This window comes from Callospermophilus lateralis, chromosome X (assembly GCF_048772815.1).
Source record: "Callospermophilus lateralis isolate mCalLat2 chromosome X, mCalLat2.hap1, whole genome shotgun sequence".
NCBI classification, from domain to species: Eukaryota; Metazoa; Chordata; class Mammalia; order Rodentia; family Sciuridae; genus Callospermophilus; species Callospermophilus lateralis.
The window spans coordinates 61,821,636-61,842,564 of NC_135325.1; the positions used below are offsets into that span (position 1 = coordinate 61,821,636).

General features: G+C 32.4%; 1 protein-coding gene across 1 annotated transcript in view; it reads left to right on the forward strand.

Moving 5' to 3' along the window:
* The window catches only part of LOC143638570 (sodium/hydrogen exchanger 2-like), a 90,763-nt gene that overhangs the window by 44,208 nt on the left and 25,626 nt on the right, over positions 1–20,929 (forward strand). Inside the window, exons 7-9 of the mRNA XM_077106454.1 lie at positions 8,557–8,646; positions 11,889–11,959; positions 16,325–16,489. Of these exons, the coding sequence (XP_076962569.1) occupies positions 8,557–8,646; positions 11,889–11,959; positions 16,325–16,489 (326 nt within the window). The remainder of the gene's footprint in view (positions 1–8,556; positions 8,647–11,888; positions 11,960–16,324; positions 16,490–20,929) is intronic.

The following is a 20,929-nucleotide window of genomic DNA, read 5'->3' on the forward strand; positions in this document are numbered from 1 at the left end:
CTTAGTGGCTAAGTTGGAACCAGTATGACTCATTTCTACCTCTGAAACCTCATGTTTTTGAGCAACTCTTCATCTTATCCACTGTAATTTATAGCCTTTAATTTCTTCAAACATGAGGAACGTTTTCCCTGTCTTGAGTCTATCAGAGATGTGATTTCTCCACCTAGACTACTCTCTCCTAATTCCATGAATGTGTGGTTTCCTCTTATTCTTTAAGCCTTAGGCAATAATTTTCCTCCTCAGAGAAACCTTCTCAGACCATTATATCTAAGTGGATTCCCAACTCCCTTTTTTTCTGTATCACTTTACCCCAGGTTTTTTTTTCTTCCTAGTTTGTCTGTCTGTCTATCTATCCATCCATCCATTCATCCATCCATCTATCTTCTTATATTTACTTGATTTTTTCTCCTCTTTGTGATGTTTGTCTTCTCTACTAAACAGTCAATTCCATGAATGCAAACCATATTTATGCTTTCCTCAATACTACATACTCAGCATCTAATACATTGCTTAAACAAAATGAAATGTGCATGAACACCTGTGAAAAAGTAAATGTTTAAATAGTTAATACAGTTTATATGCAGGGGTAAATAAGATATCAATGCATATAATAATTATATATATATAATCTTGATCTCTAAATACTCCACTTAGTCAGATTTGCTAGTTACTACAGATAGTCTCATGTATTGAATGTATATTTGTATACATATGCATTATATGTATAAATATACTTATATGATATAGCTTCTCAGCTGCAGTTTACAGTTTCAAATGGAAAATATCAAATGCATTAAGTTGGGTGTATAAGGAGATCTCAAAATCTTGTTGGTTTACCATTTTAATATTCATAAGCTCATAAGCATCAATTTTGATCTATTCCTGGTAGACTGAATGGTGTAAATTGTTAGGTCAGTGAAGATGGAGAGTAGTATAGATTGGTTTAAAAATGCAAATATGAAGTCAGACTTTTAAAAGACCAGGTCATTAGTCAGATCTACTTACATTGAGGAGCTTTTTGTCTGTAATAAACATGATTAAAAAGGAAGTGTTTTTTTTTAATTCCATTGTACTACAAGTTTTCAAATGTCAGAATGAGTTAGTGGAATACCAGAACTCAAAGATTATGTAAAAAGCAAGAATTACATTAAATTACTTATGGAAGCCATATGAATAAGATGGTCCCCTGAATTTGGGTAATTCAGAAGCAAATTGCAAAAAAAAAAAAATTCATAGTTCCAAGTCAGAAAGGAAGCTCTTTGTGTGACATTAAAAAAAAAAAACAAAAAACAAAAAAAAAAACAAAAAACAAAACAGGGGCGCAGTAAGGCATTTCTGTCTTTTAAAGGAGCTGAAAAGCTGATAAAGGGCTAGGACTCCTTAAGTATCTAAGATTCAACCTTAACATTAATGGAAATTACTGCATTTTTCTTTCAACGTTTCTAAGATGAAAGTAGCAACTTTATGAAGATGCATTTCAAAAATGCGTTGGAAATGACTAAGTAGTACAGAAGCTCATTTGAAAGCAATCAGTTTTGTTTTCTATTACCAATGCTTTCCCCATGTTCCACCTCAGGGTTTTGACACTGGCTTTTATATCTGTTCTTTAAAATTCTTGTTCCCCCATTAGTCTCTGGAGAAAATATCAATTCTTTCTTAACCACATTTTGATTTTAAAAAACAAAACAAAACTTGGTGTTTTGGACAATATCTAGCATTCCATTTTCTTTCTTTACTCTGTTATTCTTATTTTTGCTTTATCCTTGACATGGAAGGTGAAGAAGCAAACATCATTCACCCTTGCTGTTAGTTCATTTAATGGCATTGTTATGAATGTTTTCAAAATCTTCGAAATTGGTATTTTATCTAATATATTTCTATATTAAGACACTAATATGTTCCTAAAATCCGATATTAAGTGAATGTAGACTATGGATCCAGTTAAGGATTTTAGAATCAATGTTAATGTTCACATTGGGACTCTCAAAATGATATACTAGGGAGTGAAATGTCCTTAATAATAAATTATGGATAAATAGAATTCATCATCCCAATCCTTTCCCTTGCTTTTAAATGGTAATCTCTGCCAAAGGGAAGAATTAAAGACTGTCAAACTAGTCCGGTAGAAGTAGAAGTACATTTGTTAGATATAAGCTGTTAGTGTAACTTTTTTCCATTTCCTTAGATCTTATTAGGATAAGTGCAATTCAAATGAATATTTACTTCTGTTTTCTAAAAGCCAGAATAGAAGATTCATAATGAATCTTTATTATAAGTGGTGGCCAATTGGTTCTCTTCATAGTATATTTTTCTGTTTTAACTAGAACACACAATTGCATGGCATAATAGTAAAGTGCTTTTACTGCTATTTTAGTTTGTCATTTAGGTTGCTTAATATTTTTGATGTATTCAAAAAATATTTGTTGTTTAACATTTATTTTCTGGGTAGCATGCAGAATGCTTGGGCTACAGTAGTAGACAGAGCAAACACTGAGCTGAACTTCTCCAAGCTTATCATCTAATCAGTATAATTATTTAAAAATATTAAGTATAAGACTTCTGGTACTTTGGACTTTACTTCATCATTACTAATGGCAGAGGTGGAAATATGTTAATTTACTATGAATATTTTTATTAACACATTGCAATTGTATGTTACTTATAGTGTACAATATGATGACTTATTCTGTTTTGTTAGCAAATTATAATCATACATAATAGTGGGGTTAATTTTACATATCCTTCCATGCAAATAACAGAATTTGCTCCATTTCATTTCCTAGTATTTCCCTTCTCTCCTCTCCTCCATTCTCCTGACCCCCTTCCTCTCCTCTACTGGTCTCACTTCTATTTATTTGTTTTAAATGGTGGATTATAATTATATATAAAAGTAGAATTCGTTTGATATATTCCTTCATACACATAAAAATTGGATGTTTTGATTGATGTATACTTTGGGTAATAATTGAATTAGGGTGGTTAGCATATCCATCACTTTAGAAGTTAATCATTATGTTGATACACTCAAAATCATTTCTTCTAGCTGTTTTGAGATAAATAATACATTATTGCTAAGTATGTTCACTCTACTCTGCCATAGAAAACCAGAGTTTATTCCTTCTATCTGTAGTATTAAATTTGTTGATCATCCTCTCTCCATTCCTCCTCCCTGATATTTTCCCTCTTCTCTGGTAACCACTATTCTATTTTCAATTTCTATGTGATAATTTTTATTTAGATTCCAAATGAGTGAGATCATGTGGTATTAGTCTTTCTGTGTTTTGCTATTTTACTTAATATAACTGTCTTCATATCTATTCATGTTATCATAAATTACAGGATTACATATTTTAATGGTTGAATAATATTCCATTGTATGTATGTAATACCTTTCTTTATTCATTCATCTGTTGATGGAAATTTAATTTAATGAATTAAATTATCATGAATAGGGCTAAAAATGTCATTCTTCATGGAAATAGAAAAAAAATCTTAATATTCCTATTGAACCACAAAGATGCCAAATAACTAAAGCAATCTTGAACAAAACGAACAAAGCTGGAGGCATCACAAAATATACCAGAATGTTATAATAGCTTAAATATTATGGAATAAATATAAAAATGGACACACACAGATCAATGGAACACAATATGCTTATTTTTATAAGTGATCAACAATGGGATAATCACATTCAAAAACATGATAGAGTGTCTCTCAGCACCAATATCTAACAATTCAATTTTGGTCATAAAACCCTTTTATTAAGTGACCTATATTTGCATTTTATTAAGTGACCTATATTTCCCATTGACCTCTGTGAAAAAAGAAGCACTGATTTTCTCTCAGGTATTATTTTAGGCCCAATCATTACTCTTTTTTGTTTATATTTTTTAGTTGTAGGTGGACACAATACCTTTGTTTTATTTATTCATTTTTATGTGGTGCTGAGGATCGAACCCAGGGCCTCACATGTGCTATGCAAGCGCTCTACCGCTAAGCCACTACCCCAGCGCCCCCCCAATCATTACTCTTAATATTCTAAATTCCCTTCATTTTGGCCAGAAATAGAAGATAGACTTGCGTATCCATGCACACACATGAACACATACACACACATAAATACATCAAGAATATATTCAAGCACTAATTTTATGTCAAAGTGTTGCACAGGAAAATTTTTCTGTCCTCAGTTTTTGTGTCTTTTTTTGGAACAATTTAGACAAGGACACACACAGTTTTAAGTAACATGAAATGGAACTTTAATTAGTAAAGAGAAAATATGAAAGTGCATCATCAGATGGGAGAGACCAGTTGCCCCAAAGAAGATTAACCCCTGGTCTCTTTGTGAGCTAAGCTGTAGTGAGTGATAAGGAAGTTTTCCACAATCTTTACCTCCCAGATCCACTTATTCTATTTTATTCAGTTACTAATATATGCTGATCATCTAGGAGTGACTTTTGGTCACTAATCAGCTTGATTTTCCTTAGAGGGCCTTGTATCCTATTTTCCAAGAGGCTCAGAATCTTGTGACAGCTTATCATGGGCCACCATATGATTAGTATTGTTGGTGTAAGGTTTTGTTCAAGATGTTTTAACAGTTAGACCATTTTAAGCAGAAATTTCCCTGTTCCTTGATTCTTAGCCTCTGACTTTATCAATATTTGTAATAGATAAAAGAAATGGTTTATAGAACTGAGATCAGGCAATAGTCATGAAGTAGCTGTTTTGTCAGATTTTGTGGTGACACTGAGGCAGGACTGTTGATTAACTGCTTTATCCACTAGCCTTTTAATATTTTGATGTACCTTTACCAGACTGATTAATATTTTGATGTACCTTTACCAGACTGAATGCTTTAAAAACAGCATTCTTCTTGAAAATATAGACAAGTGTGATCCTGACTTACAGTTAAGGAATCTTTCATTTTGGAGAATAACTGTGACTAGATAGTGCAACTGTTCCTGTAGCTACTAATTAATTAATTGAAAGGATTTAAATCTTTTCCAACTTTTTACAGGTGTTTTGCTATTCCCACACACCAGAGGCTATGACATTCTTTGTTTCATCAACTCAGTTTCTGACCATTCCATTCCCATCTCTCCTGGGTATGGAGGGCTAGGTGAGGAAGAATAGTAGAGGGTGAGAACTTTGGGACATACCATGACAGTGGCAGGTGTAGTTTTTGGTTTTTCTGGTGGAGGAGTCATAGGCGGCTCATCTCCTAATCTTGGAGGGAACATGTTTAGGTCTGTCATAAAATCTGGGTCAAGCCAGCATTGTTGGTATAGCTATTTATCTTCCTTCAGTTTGGAAAAGATCTGTACTTCCCCTTTTCCTCTTCCTGTTCGCAGAAAAGGTCTAACTGCAAGAAGGTGTATGTGTTAAAGTTCACATTAAGGGGCCATTATTAATTACTCCCAAGCTTGATGTTGATGTCAAGCACTGTTATAAAAAAATGAACCCCTTTTTCTTGAGTATCTCAGGGTCAAATTTACTTCAGTCATTGAAGATACAGCTCAGTAGAGAATGAGAGGAACTAACATGAATTTTTTTATTTGTCAAAAGAGAGAGTGGGGCTGGGGATGTGGCTCAAGTGGTAGTGCGCTCGCCTGGCATGCGTGCGTCCCGGGTTCGATCCTCAGCACCACATACAAACAAAGATGTTGTGTCCACTGAAAATAAAAAAAAATAAATATTAACACACACACACACACACTCTCTCTCTCTCTTTCTTAAAAAAAAGAGAGAGTGATTACAGAATCTTCAGGTGAGTGGGCATATCTGAATTAAGCTCAGTGTCTCTTGGGTTGGAGACCAACCTGGGCATTCCCATCAATGTCTCCCAAGTGAGGTTCAGACTAATGGTCACTCTTACTATTGCCTCCATTCCATGTTCTAAAATCATATAACTAGGCCATGAAGCACCCATCCTCTGTCTCTATCTCATAATTCTATCAGTCCGTCCTGGAGGCCCTGCTGACCTAGCTGGTAAAGAGCGGGAGTTGGGGCTATTTTTTTCCTCATAGCTTGCTAGTCATGAATCCCATGACAGTAAATAATAACTCTTAAGTGAGATAGAAATGGAATAAATTGATAACTAGCATTAGGGATTGTCATCCCCAAACAAATGGTGTCTGAGTACCCAGCAATTTGAGAAGTAGGAAGCCTTAGTCTATTTCTACTACCAGGGCTTAAAAACATGAGATAACAGAAATTCATACAAAGCTCCTGCAGGGAAGGAGTTAATTTTTTTCCTTAGTGAGCCAGGAACCATCTGTGGTGGAATTGCCATGTCACATAGCAAGAAATTAACCCCAAGAAGAACAAACACTGAACTTTTGGCCTCTCCTGCTGCCATTTGAAATGAACTACAAATAACTATATTCTGTAAGCTAATGCTTTGGGAGGTCAATGTGATGAGAGAGGGAGGGAGAGAGAGAGGGAGACGGAGAGGGAGGGAGGGAAGGAGGGAGGGAGGGAGGGAGAGAGAGAGAGAGAGAGAGAGAGAGAGCCATCTGTTTTAATATTGACAAAATTTATGACTTAGACTCTATGACTTTCTATAATCAAATTTCTTATTTGACTTTCTCCATTTTGGGGAAACCCAGTCATTTTACTTTATGACCAAATCTTATTTCACTATACAAAATCCTCTCTTAACCCAACATCTTCTTTCTTTTTTTTTAACCTTCCCTACCAAAAATGTGCTCATACTTATAACCATTCGTGCATATGTTTTACACTCCTCTTTTATTTTTACTTGTTGATTCTTTACTTTCATACTCTTTAGAATATGCACTCAGAAATCATATACTTGATTCATGTACTATATTCTGGTCTCCTTTGCCTTTATTTGTATCCAACATATGCTCACTTCAATCCAACATACATGCTCCAAATAGTTATGGTGTTGTACCAGATATGTTTCTCTTCTAGGGCACTACAAGGACAATAGAACCTCCATAAAATATTGGGCAGTTGGTAAGCATTCTCTTGGTTCACTGGGGGTACTTTGAGCCTCCTTAATAAACATGCATATGAAGCACTGGTTAGTCTGACAGTGAGCACAGGGACCTAGTATATGGCAAAAGCAATATATCAGGAAAATGAAAACCTCCCAAACTATCAAATATGCACAGAATGGAATGAGTGAAGTAGTGAATATTTCAGATTCAGCTCTGGTAAGAGGTGAGCTATAGTAACCTTTTACTCAGAAGGAGCAGATCAATCATGACACCAAATATATATTCTGGTGGAAAGCCCTCCTCCATTCTTGTGGCCTTGCTGAGAAAATTTTGAATGAGACATAACACAGTTCTATCACCAAACAGAGCCTTAATAAGCAAAGAGAAAGTAATAAAGTACAACATTAGACTGGAGAGTCCAGATCATTGCAGAGGTTGACTCCAGCTCTCTTTGTGAGCTCAGGTGTATTATAGTATCAAGGAAATTCTTGTTTTGTCTCCACCTCCTAGACCAACCTACTGTATTTATTGATGGTTATTTATACATGACAATTTAGCTAGGGGTGACTCTTGATCACTATAATTGGATTCTTTTTTCTTTGTGGGTCTTATATCCTGTTTTCCCAAGGAATCACACAATCTTTTTTTAAAAAAATATTTTCTTAGTTTTAGGTGGGCAGAGTACCTTTATTTATTTGTTTGTTTGCTTGTTTGTTTATATAGTGCTAAGGATGAAACCAAGTGCCTCACTATTATGGTTTGGATGTGAGGTGTCCCCAAAAATCTCATGTGTAAGACAATGCAAGAAGGTTCAGAGGAGAAATGATTGACTTGTAAGAGTCTTAACCCAATCATTGATTTAATCCCCTGATAGGGACTAACTGAGTGGTAACTGAAGTAGTATGGTGTGGTTGGAAGAGGTGGGAATTGGGGTGTGGCTTTAGTGTATATATTTGTATCTGACAAGTGGAGACCTCTCTCTGTACTTCCTGCTCACCATGATGTGAGCTGCTTCCTTCTGCCACACTCTTCCTCCATGATATTCTGCCTTACCTTGAGCCTTGAGGAATGGAGTAGGCCTTCTATGGACTAAGACCTCTGAAACTGTGAACGCTCAAATAAAAGTTTCTTCTTCCACAGTTGTGCTGGTTGGGTCATTTAGTCACAACAGTGAAAAAGTGGATTAAAACACTCACACGTGCTAGGCAAGCACTCTACCACTGAGCTACAACTCCAGCACCAGACACAGGAACTTGGACAACTAAACTTAAGTCAGCATTGTTGGTATAAGATCTTGCGGGATCTTGGTTTTTGCAGTTAGGCCTTTTGATTCCCTTTTCCTCTGGTTCTTATCCCCTGAATTAGTCTATCTTTCTCCTTTTGTAAGAGGAATAATTTTTAGAGTGGAAATCAGGTAAGGGTCATGAAGTAGCTATCTTGTCAGACCATATGGTGCTTACAGCATAAGCAGAGCTGATGCTTAACTGATTAGTTTTGCGCTAAGTATTTTCTTAAATCCCAGATCCACTGAATATATCTAACTGCTAGCTAACAAAAAGAATGTAACCTTTTGTTTGTCATTTTATAGGGGATGACCATTCGTCCTCTTGTTGACTTATTAGATGTGACAAGAAGAAGAGAAACCTCTCCAACTGTGAGTGAACAAATTCTTATTAGGGTAAGCTGTCTAAATATCATCTAGGTGATCTTGTTGGATGAAACTAACCCTTATATGAAGATCATTTTTATTCTTGGATTGTCCTCCTAACAAAATGAGACATAATTTTTTTTGACTTTCAAATTGGTATTTATTATTTTTTATTTATCTGTAATTTGAAAAGTCAAGAAACAGTTTTGATGGACTAAGAACACGGAGAATATGAACTTCAACCTTTGCTCTGTTACTACACAGCTTCCTATATTATGTTGGGAGATTTTTAAGATCATTGTGACTTTGGCTTCCTACTCAGTAAATTTAAATTGTGTTTTTCATGATCTCCAGGGACACATCCTGGTTGAATAATTATGAAAGATAAATATTTTTACTTAATTTTTTAGTACCAGTGTTCTTGGTTACTTTATCATACTAATTTTTAATATATGCTCAATTAATCCAGTAGCTTAGTTTACTTTGTATTTGGTTTTGTAGAGCAATTGCATTTAACCTCAATTGTGTAATTCATATATAATTGGAAAATTTGGGGGGACATTTTTGTGTTTGGTGGAATTTCTTATATTATTGAGGTCTGAGGAAGTTAAAGATTTTAACTGTTAACTTGTAAAGTATATTCTTTGAAACAGGGCTTCTTAAATGCCCAGAGTTGAAAATAAAATGCTTCATATCTACATGAGAAGTAACAAGATGGTCAGAGATGTTTAATGGCATAAAATTTGTATTAGTTGCTTTTGCCTTCTTTACCCTTAAGGCATTATAGATATACATAATACTGGGGTTAATTTTGACATAATCATATAAGCATGGACTCTTTTAAATATATATATATATATATATATATATATATATATATATATATATATATATATATATATATATATTTAGTTGTAGATGGACACAATGTCTTTATATTGTTTGTTTATTTTTATGTGGTGCTGAAGATTGAACCCAGTGCTTTACACATGCTAGGCAAGTGTTCTACCTCTGAGCCACAACCACAGCCCCAAGCATGGACTCTTAATTTGCTCTAATTCATTCCCCAGTACTTCTCCTTTCCTTCCTCTTCTTCTTCTCCTTGTTCCCATTCTTACTTTAATTTTTACATTTCTCTTATATAAATATAAATATTGATTATCATATACAAACTAATATAAAATGAAAATAAAAATACTGAAATATAGAAGATATTAAGAATGATTTCAAGATACTCTTTAATTTATTAATATTGACAAAAAAAATCTAAGACTACCTTGCTTGAACATCAATCTGGCAGAGTCCATATTTTTATTTTTGTACTGGGGATTGAACCCAGAGGGGTTTAACCACTGATTGACATCCCCAGACCTTTTTGAAAAAATATTTTATTGAGAGACAGGGTCTCACTGAGTTGCTTAGGGCCTTAAAAAGTTGGTGAAGCTGACTTTGAACTTGTGATCCTCCTGCCTCAGGCTCCCCAGCTGCTAGGATTATAGGCCTGTATCACCATGCCTGGCCAGTGTGCATAATTTTTTGAGACACATTTTCAGCAGATGATGACATTCTATTTATCAAATATATGTTTTGTTAATATTCATGTGTCTAAGACTCTACAAGCATGATTGATTAAACTCTTTACATTTTTATCTTCAATTTTAATACTTGCTCAAGTTATAAAAAGAAACCTTCTGCTCTTTTTACTGTAACTGAGTGGCATTTTAGATTAATTTAGGAATAATTTATACTGATATTGTCTTATTCCTGGCCATATGAGCTAATAACTTTAATGACGACATAATATACACTACATAGATAGGACATAACTCATTTAAGCAATTTATATGACTAAATCAAACTTTAATTTATTTTGTTTTTCCAACATTAAAAATATTAAGTCTATAGAATTTCAAACGTAGTTTAATGCAGTGTTCATTGATATCTTTGCCACCTTTGCTTTACCATTTTGTTTATATATGTATGTTATTATTGTCATTTAGTGAGTCATTTAAGACTAAGCTGCAGATATCCTGACAATTCACCTCTAAAAACATCAAGTATTAATATTTTCTAAGAAAAATGACTTTCTAGTATATAATCATGATCAACTTATACAATTTAGGCAGGTCAAAATTGATACAATACTGATATCTAATATAATTAGTCTACATTAAAAATTTTGTCAACTGATCAAATAATGCTTTTTATAGTATTTTTCTCCTGATGCAGGATCATGAGTTGTATCTAGTTGTCATTTTTAAAAATATTTTTAATGTTGTTTCTCAGCATTTCATTGTCTTTGATGACATTGCCACTTTTAAAATATATATTTGTAGACTATCACTCAGATTTATTGATTGTTTCCTTATACATAAATTCAGATTATGCAATTTTGAGTTGTTATATCAAATTAAACTTCTAATTTTAATATTCAAAACATTTTGTAAGCTGCTCTCTTTTGCCCAACCCTTGGCCTATATCTATCCAGCTTTCTATTTTTATGATTCTTCTCTAAAGTTCCTTATTTTCTCATGCTTTCACAGTGCATAGTATAATTTCTTTTTTTTCCATACATACCCCCATTTAATCAGGGTCAATCTCATAATGCACATTTTCATATAAACCTCCTCTAACTCTGCTTTTTTTCTACTTCTTTCCTAAGTCTGTCTTTTTATGTTGTATTTATACAAAAATGCATTCCAAATTTCACCTTCATCTCTATCTAAGTGGTGCCTCCCTCTCCAGTTTGGTTCTAAGTCCTTCAAAGGTAGGGGTCATGCTTATTTTGTTTACTTCATAATACCAAGCCCAGATCCTTGATAGATGAATGAATCTGTCATGTAGTATTAATTGATATGAACTTCTTTTGACTTCAAATACTGCATTTATAATGAATATACTAGAGATACTGCAAACATTGTCACCTATAAGCATTGATGCTTCTTTTTATATTTACTCTGAAAAGAGTTTATAATATATCAGAATACACTCTACTATCCCCAGGACCACATACAAAAAAATTCTACTGTCATGTATATCTAAACAGAACAAATCTTATAAAAAGAAAAGAACTGATAAGTGAAAAAAAATACACTCTACAATCAGGTATATCTAAAAAGAACAAAAAATAAAAATAAAAAAGATTTTAGGATGAAATAAGCAAGCAGTCAACAATTTTGTAGATGCTTTTGATGGATTCTTTTATTTTGTAGTGATTGATCAAGTTTTTCATATACGCTTTGTATTTAGATACATGTTTCATTCTGTTTCAGTTCTTTGATCATTTGCTGGCGGGCATAGAAGATATATCAGGACACTGGGGACAATATTACTGGAAGGACAGGTGAGAATTTACCAAAAGTTACATCTGTATTTGTGTTGAAAAAAGAAACAAAATGAGTCAACGTCTCATTATGTCTGGTTCTTTTGGGTATTTTTGATATTTATTCATCTATATGTTATAAAAAATGGCAGCTTAAAAGAAAGGTTAGAACTTTTTTTTTAACCAAGAAATGTATACAACTGACACCAAATCCACACTGTAAAGCTAAACCTTATGTCAAAAAACTCACAGGCCATCCCTTTCTCTTGGGAATATTAAGTATAGTTTCAAAGAAACTGCTAAATTTCCTTACACCATCTTATAGTATTCTCTCTGCCATTTACTATACTGCAGACATATTGTTATTCTATTTCTTCTGTCCAGTAAACTCAGAATACTTCTACTTTAAAGTCAGTGCATACTATTTCCTCTGCCTGGAATGCACTTTTATATGATATTTGCATGTCCAATATTTTTTTGCCATTCAAGTCTTAATTTAAATTTTGCCTCATCAGAGACATCTTCCCTCACCATTCAATTTTTCTCTATTGTATCAGTGTATTGTAATTGTATGAAAAATATATAAATGTTACGTATTCTAACATGTTTATTAAATATTTTCTAAAGGTTTTAATGATATAATTAATATAAAATGCATAATTTTGCATGCTTTTCTTTCACTAAAATACCAGTTGTGTGAAAGTGGAGACTTTTGTCTATCTTGTTAAATTCTGTAACTGCAGTACTTAGAAGAGTTCCTTTTACTCAGTAGGCAGCCAGTAAATATTTTTAAATAAATAAATGAGTGACAGTGAACTATAAAAGGACATTATATGCTTATACTGAATCTATTCCTAGAGTTTAACACAAATATTTGAATGATATTTAATTATGATCTCTTTCTAAGTGCTGCTTTAGCAGTGAATATTAAAATCCCCTGATTTGATGTTAAGTCCTGACTGGAACTTTGTAAAATATCAGATTTCATTTTAGCAACAAACATATGACACAAGTCCTGATGCCTGATGATTTGTAGGCATCCTTTTATGTTACTGTCCAAAATAGTTATAAAGTGAAGCTAAGGTAAGAGAACCAAGAGAAATTACTATACTGATCTCCCCCAGTACTGAAACAATTTATAGTGAACTCTATTAAAAATAATATATTTCTTTGCTATAATTATAAATGCAAAGTATATAACAAAATAGATCTTTTCCACTTATTGAATTTTAATGCTAATTTTTGATCACAGGGACAGGATGTATCAATGAATTCAGGAGAATTTACACTAATTGTTTTTCCTTTACTGACAAGTCAAATAGCAACCCCCACCCCTTTTTTTGTAGTGTTGGAGATCAAACACAGGGCCTCGTGCATTTTGGGCAAGTGCTGTACCACTGAGATACACCTACAGCCCCCAATATTTTTTTTTACTTATATGAGTTGTATTTTATATTTAATTCACAATGTTTTTCTTTCTCCTTTATCAATAGCATAATAACCAAACATTCTAAGATAGTTGTTCAAAGAGAGAAATGATCTTTCCAGAATCACAAGTATATCTTCCTTCTGAGGTTTCTCTGCCTCTCTTGGTGCTGGTAGAAAAACAATGAAACTGTTGGATGTACCTCTATCCTCCCAGAGAATTTTGTTCACATTTTTATCATTATTATTTTATACTTTTCAGCTATCAAACTTCTATATTTCACAAAAGTAATTTTTTCCTAGGGACAGCTAATGCATGTCTTAAAGCATTTCTTGGAAGGGAAGAAAAAGAAGAAAACAATATTCACTTTAAAAGTCGTAACTTTGAACATTGCTTAATTATCTCCTTTGTACTTTTCACTTCCTCCCTTTCTTAGGCAGAAATGATTATCATTATTAGACTCAATACATACTGTGAGGTGAAAGTAAAATAAACCAAAATTTTTCTATGAGAAGAGGAAAATTGTTGTTTTCTACAAGGCATAAATACATGAACAAATACAACATAGAGGGTTAAAATAGAAGCTGATGAAACCACTTGCAAAAGGAAAATCTGAAAATATGTATGTATAATTTACATATTCATATGAAATAGTCCAGTTTGTATCATGTTAATACTTTTACTGCTTCTTGCCCATTAATGATGTGAGCTACTAGCTATTGTCAGTTCAGATTCTAATCCTGACACCCAGGATGTGAAAAATACACACACACACACACACACACACACACACACATATCTTTATATCTTAGAAAAATTTGAAAAACATACAGAAGATAAGTAAACAAAGAAATTGACTCTTATTCTTCACATTGAAACTCAATTGCTAGTTCTTTACAAGACTGAGAAGTATTTTCACTTTCTTTTTTTTTTTTCCTGAGGGCTAGCCATGCCTTTGTGTTGCAGGACTTACCTGCCATATTCATACATCAGAATGTGGATTATGCAAAACTCTGAAGTCTTATATGATACCAGAAAAGTGAAGTTCAGTCTAGTCTTTGTCTGCAGTGGTTTCTATCATAGTTATGGCTTTTTTTCTCTGATGCCGTATTGGAGCATTTGTTGGACACTGTTTATGAGAGGAAGCCAAAGAAATGCCCTTTCGGAGGTCATCTATACAAAATTCCAGCCTAGCCACAGGGATCAGTCCTGTAGTATCCAAGAGTCAATTGCATCAATGGCCTGCTACCTTTTAAAGAGCTTTGCTGGTCTCTGTTGTGCATGGGATCCATCCCTCATCAGCTTAGCCCAGCTGGATAAATCCCTCCTTAGGCTGCTCTCTTTCCCAGCATCAGCCTCAAATCTCCATTTCCTTTACTCTGGGGAAACTACTCCATCCATACTTATGCTTGACTTCCCCCCAACAAAGGCTACATGGCTGAACTTGAATTTGATGCAAATTGGAAGAGAAGGAGTCCTTGATCAATTAGTCTAAAGACACAACATTCATGAGAATCTCTAAAAATCTCTTTATAATATATATGTATTATTCACTTAATTTTGTATAGATCTCAGAAATTTTCAGACAGGACCTGGACAAGCCTGCAATAGACATTTCTAGGACCACACTTGGAGAAACACCATTTTTTTATAATAAAGTGTTTGAGTTAATTACTCCACTTTCTGCTTGAGTATGCTCTATATGGTTTCGTACAGTGAGCTTTTTTTTTTTTTTTATGTGAAAAGCTACAAAGCTTTTCACAACTTCATTGTTGCACAAATGTGGGCAATCTCTTTTCATTTTCTTCCCCTTTTTATGTTTTATAAATAAATATCCACCTTTCCTAAAATAGCATCTTTTCCTACCCCCACAAATTTATGTGTCCAATTATTATTACTATTATTATTATTATTATTATTATATTTATTTTTTAGATGTAGATGGACACAATACAATGCCTTTATTTTTATGTGGTGCTGAGGATCGAACCCAGGTCCCATCCATGAAAAGCCAGCGCTCTACCGCTGAGCCACAATCCCAGCCCTGTCCAATTATTTTTATCAATTAAAGTTGCTATCATTATATTCTACAGTTTCTGTATTCTTTTTAAAATATTTATAATTGTAGATGGATATGATACCTTTATTTTATTTATTTATTTTCCTGTGGTGATGAGGATCTAACATAGTGCCTCACACGTGCTTGGCAAGTGCTATACCACTGAGCTACAAGGCCAGCCCTGTTGTTTCATTATTTTCTGAGCTCAATACTGCCAACTGCTCCTAAGCAAATTTGAAATTGAGCTCTTAAGCCTAGAATCAAGGCCAGACATTTCCATTCAGTTGTTATGAAGTTGAGAATAAACATTATTTTTCTTTAATTTTTTGAGTTTACTGTGGAAGTTTAAACTCAGGCTCCTTATGCAAAGCTTTCAAAAATAAGACTCATTCCTTTTCTCAGTCTTTGAAAATAAGTTGTTTCAAGTATCCTCTTTTTTCATGGCTGTTTCTGAAATGGAGACCCTACTTTAACATTATTTCTGTCTTTGCCCTTAAAGTTTTCTTTTTTTTCCTATACTCTGCTTTTCATGGTCTCAATGACTCTATTTGGTTAATCCTAAAGAATAAATTTTTTTCATAATACATATTTGAAATTAAATTAGAGGGACTGGGGATATAGTTCAGTTGGTAGAGTGCTTACCTTGCATGTAAAAGGGCCTGGGTTCAATCCCCAGTACCATTATAAAAAATAAAAATAATAAAAAAGATGAGAAATTAAATTAGAATCTCTTGTGAGTTTTTTCCCCCTCTAACTACATATTAAAGTTACATTTTAATGAAGTAAGTTTGGATTAGGGAGTTGGTAAACCAATTTTGTGATTTTTTTCTCCAAAGTGTAAGCCTCCTCAAATAGTGGCATTAAATTCCTGGAATTTATGTTTTATTTGATTCATTAACAGATTGGAATATTTCAACAGCAGATATTTGCAGAAAATTTTGCTCAGAGAATATGACCAGCCCAAATCCAGCATTGTGCTTCTTTATGAAAAGCTTGAGAGAAAACATGCCATTGAGCTGGCAGAAGCAGGCCAGCTAACACACACACCATCTAGTACATATTTGCTGTAAGTATATATGTTAGTGTGTTATTGTGTGTGGGTTTTAATCTGTTTAATTAGCTATCACAGGATAATTACAGAGATCTTCCATGTATTTTAGTTTCAAAATATAATTTGCCTTTCCTTCCATCACATTTTGGAAAAACAAAGAATTTTAAGATAAAATTGAGGATGTTTGGTTGAGTATCACTGGCTACTTTGTTGAACATGGAACTTAATGAAATAAATTATGTCTATGAAACTTTTAGCTTTTAAAAGTTTAAAAAAGGTTATCTACCCCCAAGGAAGAATTATCTTTGCATTTTTGTTTCAGGTAAGGATTGATGTCAGGTTAAATATTTTTGTAGACTTTTGTTGATTAAGAATTTAATTGAGGGCTGGGGAGGTGGTTCAAGCTGTAACACACTCGCCTGGCATGTGTGGGGCGCTGGGTTCGATCCTTAGCACCACATAAAAATAAAGATGTTGTGTCCACCAAAAACTAAAAAATAAATAAATATTTTAAAATTTTCTCTCTCTCTGTCTCTTTCTCTTAAAAAAAAGAATTTAATTGAGTGTTAAGTGTTTAATTTGTTTTTGTTGGAGATAAACAATAAAGAAAAAATATACAAGTTGGTGATTTCCTGGCTGTAAATCTGGAGGCCACTGTTTAGAGAGAGCAGATAGATCTCAAAAGAGAAAACATAAGAATAAAAAGTAATAGAAAGCTATTACTCTATTCATTTTGTGTGTTGATTCAGTAGGAATTTGATGTTTTTCTGCATCATGAGATTTTTCTTGAGGGGTTGGTCTTTTGATTAAATTTATTATACAATATTTTTTTCCTTTAAGAATATTTTTAAAAAATTGGTATAAAGTAACTGCAGCTGCATATTTAAACAAAGATTAAATAATTAACTAACTTATTCAATATATCTTTCTCAACTGATCAATGCTTGATTTTACAGGAATATATTTAACCAATAAATAGCTCATTTCTCTATTCAATATCCAGAAATGAAGGTCTAAAACTTAGCTTTTCTTTAATATTTAATAATTAGTTAGAACAACATACATCTTTTAAAGTGATGAAGATGTATAAAGTAAGTATTTATATGAACCTTTATCTGTGGTACACTATCAAATTGAATAATAATTTTTAAAAAGAAAGTATATATATATATATATATATATAATATGATTATTTTTTGTAGAATATAAAATTTTTCTGCCCTTATCTGTGTCTGGGTAAAAAAAAAAAATCCGGAAATGCATACACCACGTTTTAATCATAGTTTTCTCTATGTAGTGAGATTATTTGATTTTTTTATTACTCTTTTTATTTTCTGTATTTTTGTTAGTATGCATATACTAATATTGTAACCTGAAAAATATATTTAGGAGAGGAAACTACAAGAATTAAAAGTAAACATTATGTAAGGTAAAAATGAACAAACATATTCTAAGTTCATGACTGGGTATCAGTTGGGAATTCTAAATAATTGAAGTTAAAGAGAAAGTTATGAAATAAGTGCTGGAACAAGATATCAAAATATATTAACAAAATACTTTTTATCTTTTATGAGTTTTAATTAAAAATAAATTTTGGGGGGGTTTTTGACTTGCCTATTTAATGTGGGCTACACAAGATGAACTCCTGAAATCTTTTCTACTATAAATCATCACAACTGGATGTTCTGCAGGTGGAGGGGCTATCTATTATAGAGAAGGAAAGATAAGTGGATAAGTGGATGATGAAAATCCTTGAGTACCTTAGGATTTGGATGTATTTAGGAAGGGTATCATCATTAATATTTGTATTTATCAAGCCAGATATATAAAATTAAAACCACATCAAAGGCTCAACTTAAACTTGATGTACTTGAGAAGTGTATATAGCAAATCTGATTAATTTAGAACCCTAAATGTGAATTTTTTTTTATCTAAATTAGGCACTATCTGAAGTAACTATATAAATCACTTATTTTCCCTTTTATTTAATAATAGAAATCTGAGATTAATATTAGGATAAGAAATATAGTAAATTGTTAGTATTTGATATCCCTTATTAATATTAATATGTTCCAGAATTTGGAGAATAAGGCATTAATTGCAAGATTAACATAAAAATATTATTATAAAGTGGCCAAGTAGTATAAATTCAATTCAGGTATTATTACAGTGTTACATACTCAAAATAAAATCACAAAAATATTTCCAATACTAGTATAAAATAGCACAATTCTAATGTTTGGTCTCAGTCATCATATTTATCTTACTTACAATTTTCTTTCCATGAAGAGTAAGTTATTCAAACTAAATATCAAAGGGTTTTTACCTGCAACTTTATTAAAGGTATTTTGAGGAACATATTATCAGCATTTTATATATTTCACTGTATATAGATTATACTGTTATTTGAATTATAAAATTTTAGCACACATCAAAAGAACGTCCCTTTTAAATATTATGCTCATGTATCTACTGTAAGTATATTTTAAATGTTGAGATAAGTAAGGTTAAAAGAAGAAATTACCTAAATATCTGATTTTATTATCATTGAAAGATCGGATTTATGCTTTTCTTTGAGAGACAGAGAATTTTCTAATATTTATTTTTTAGTTTTCAGTGGACACAATATCTTTATTTTATTTTTATGTGGTGCTGAGGATTGAACCCAGTGCCCCGCACATGCCAGGCGAGCACACTACCACTTGAGCCACATCCCCAGCCCCAGATTTATGCTTTTTAATGTGTCTTTTGTACACTCTCTACCCTGCCCTCAATTACCCTTTCAAAATATCTCTGAAAACATCTACTTATTGATACATTAGGTTTTTTGAATGTGTTTTTTGAATTTGTATATTTGTGTGTTGAAAGAGCATAAATAATCCAGGTATTTTATTTCCAGCCACAGCCGTCAAACAACCATGCCAATCTCATCCCTAGCTCCTGATCAGGATGTTATGGCTAATATTCAAGAAATATTGACCACAAACCTTTATAAAATCAGGAGAGTGGTAAGACTTATTTTTAATGCATATAACTTTATTAATTACACAAATGAATTGTAGTAACTTTTCTTTTAATAATTCCAAATGAATCTCTGTGAGTGTCATAGGAATAAGAGGCATGGTAAATAAAATGACAAATCAGTGTTTAAGTCATATTCAGATTTGTCATTCATTGGAAAGTGCTTAAACAATTTCTGTTTAACTGAATATGCAATGCATTATTTGTTGATTAAGGAATTTTTTAATATATAATTTTGTACAGTAAAGTGTATTTTCAAATCACAAATAGTGGGTGTTTTAGTATTAAGGCAGATTTTGTTAGTAGAGAGTCACCAAACTCCACATTTTAAAAATTTAGGTCATGGAAAAATAGGTTTAATACGTTCATAGTTGAACATTAGTTAATGTTAGTTTGATAATTTAGAAATCTGAAAATTATTACAATACATCAGAATTCTGTATTTTGGCCCTTTTCACAGGAAAAAAAATTGTTTTCAAGTGGTAAAGTGCACACTTATTTTGAAATTAGTATTTACGTTAGAAAAAGTTTGACTTAAGTATGGAATACTTAGGTCGCTGCTGTTAAGACAATTTTTGATTCTATGCATTCTGCAGCATTAGACACAAATAAATATGAGTCAGTTAACATAAATGTCAAAAATATTGTTTTGATAATATGCTGGATTATGGAGTTAATTTGTCATGGAAAGTCTTAAAAATAGAGCTGACTGGATATGAAAACCACTTTGAGCTCTTGAGAGAAAAGCTAGAACAAAAACATTTAATAATAATGAATGATTATAATTTTTATGTCAGTTCATACATAATTGAAATTATTTTCTCATAAAAATGTAATAAGCTTATATTCTGAATTTCATGGTCATAAATATTATGTTTTCATTTCTAATTTTTGGTACCAGGGATTGAACCCCGGGGGTGCTTAACCACCAAGTCACATCCCCAGCCTTTTTTACTTTTTATTTTGAGGGTCTTGCTAAGTTGTTTAGTGCCTTGCAAGGTTGCGGAGACTAGCCTAAAAACGTGTGATCCTCCTGCCTCAGCCTCCCAATCAGCTGGAAACACAGGCATGTGTCATCACACTCAGTATAAATACTACTTCTTACATTAAGATAGGAACTATAATGTTCAAAATGTTGTGAAGATATATGTATATATTCTGAATTGTCAGATTCTTTTTTTAAAAAAAATATATCTACTTTATTTATTTTCAACTTTTATATATTTTAAATTTTTACTGTTCTTTTTCGTTATACATGATAGTAGAATCTATTTTGATATATTTATACCAGTATGGACACTTCTTTTTCTTTTATTTTTTAAAAATTTATTTAATTATTTTAATTAGGTATATATAATAGCAGAATGCATTTTGGGTCATTGTACACATTTGCAGCACTTTACATTTCTATGGTTGTATATGATTCAGTGTCAT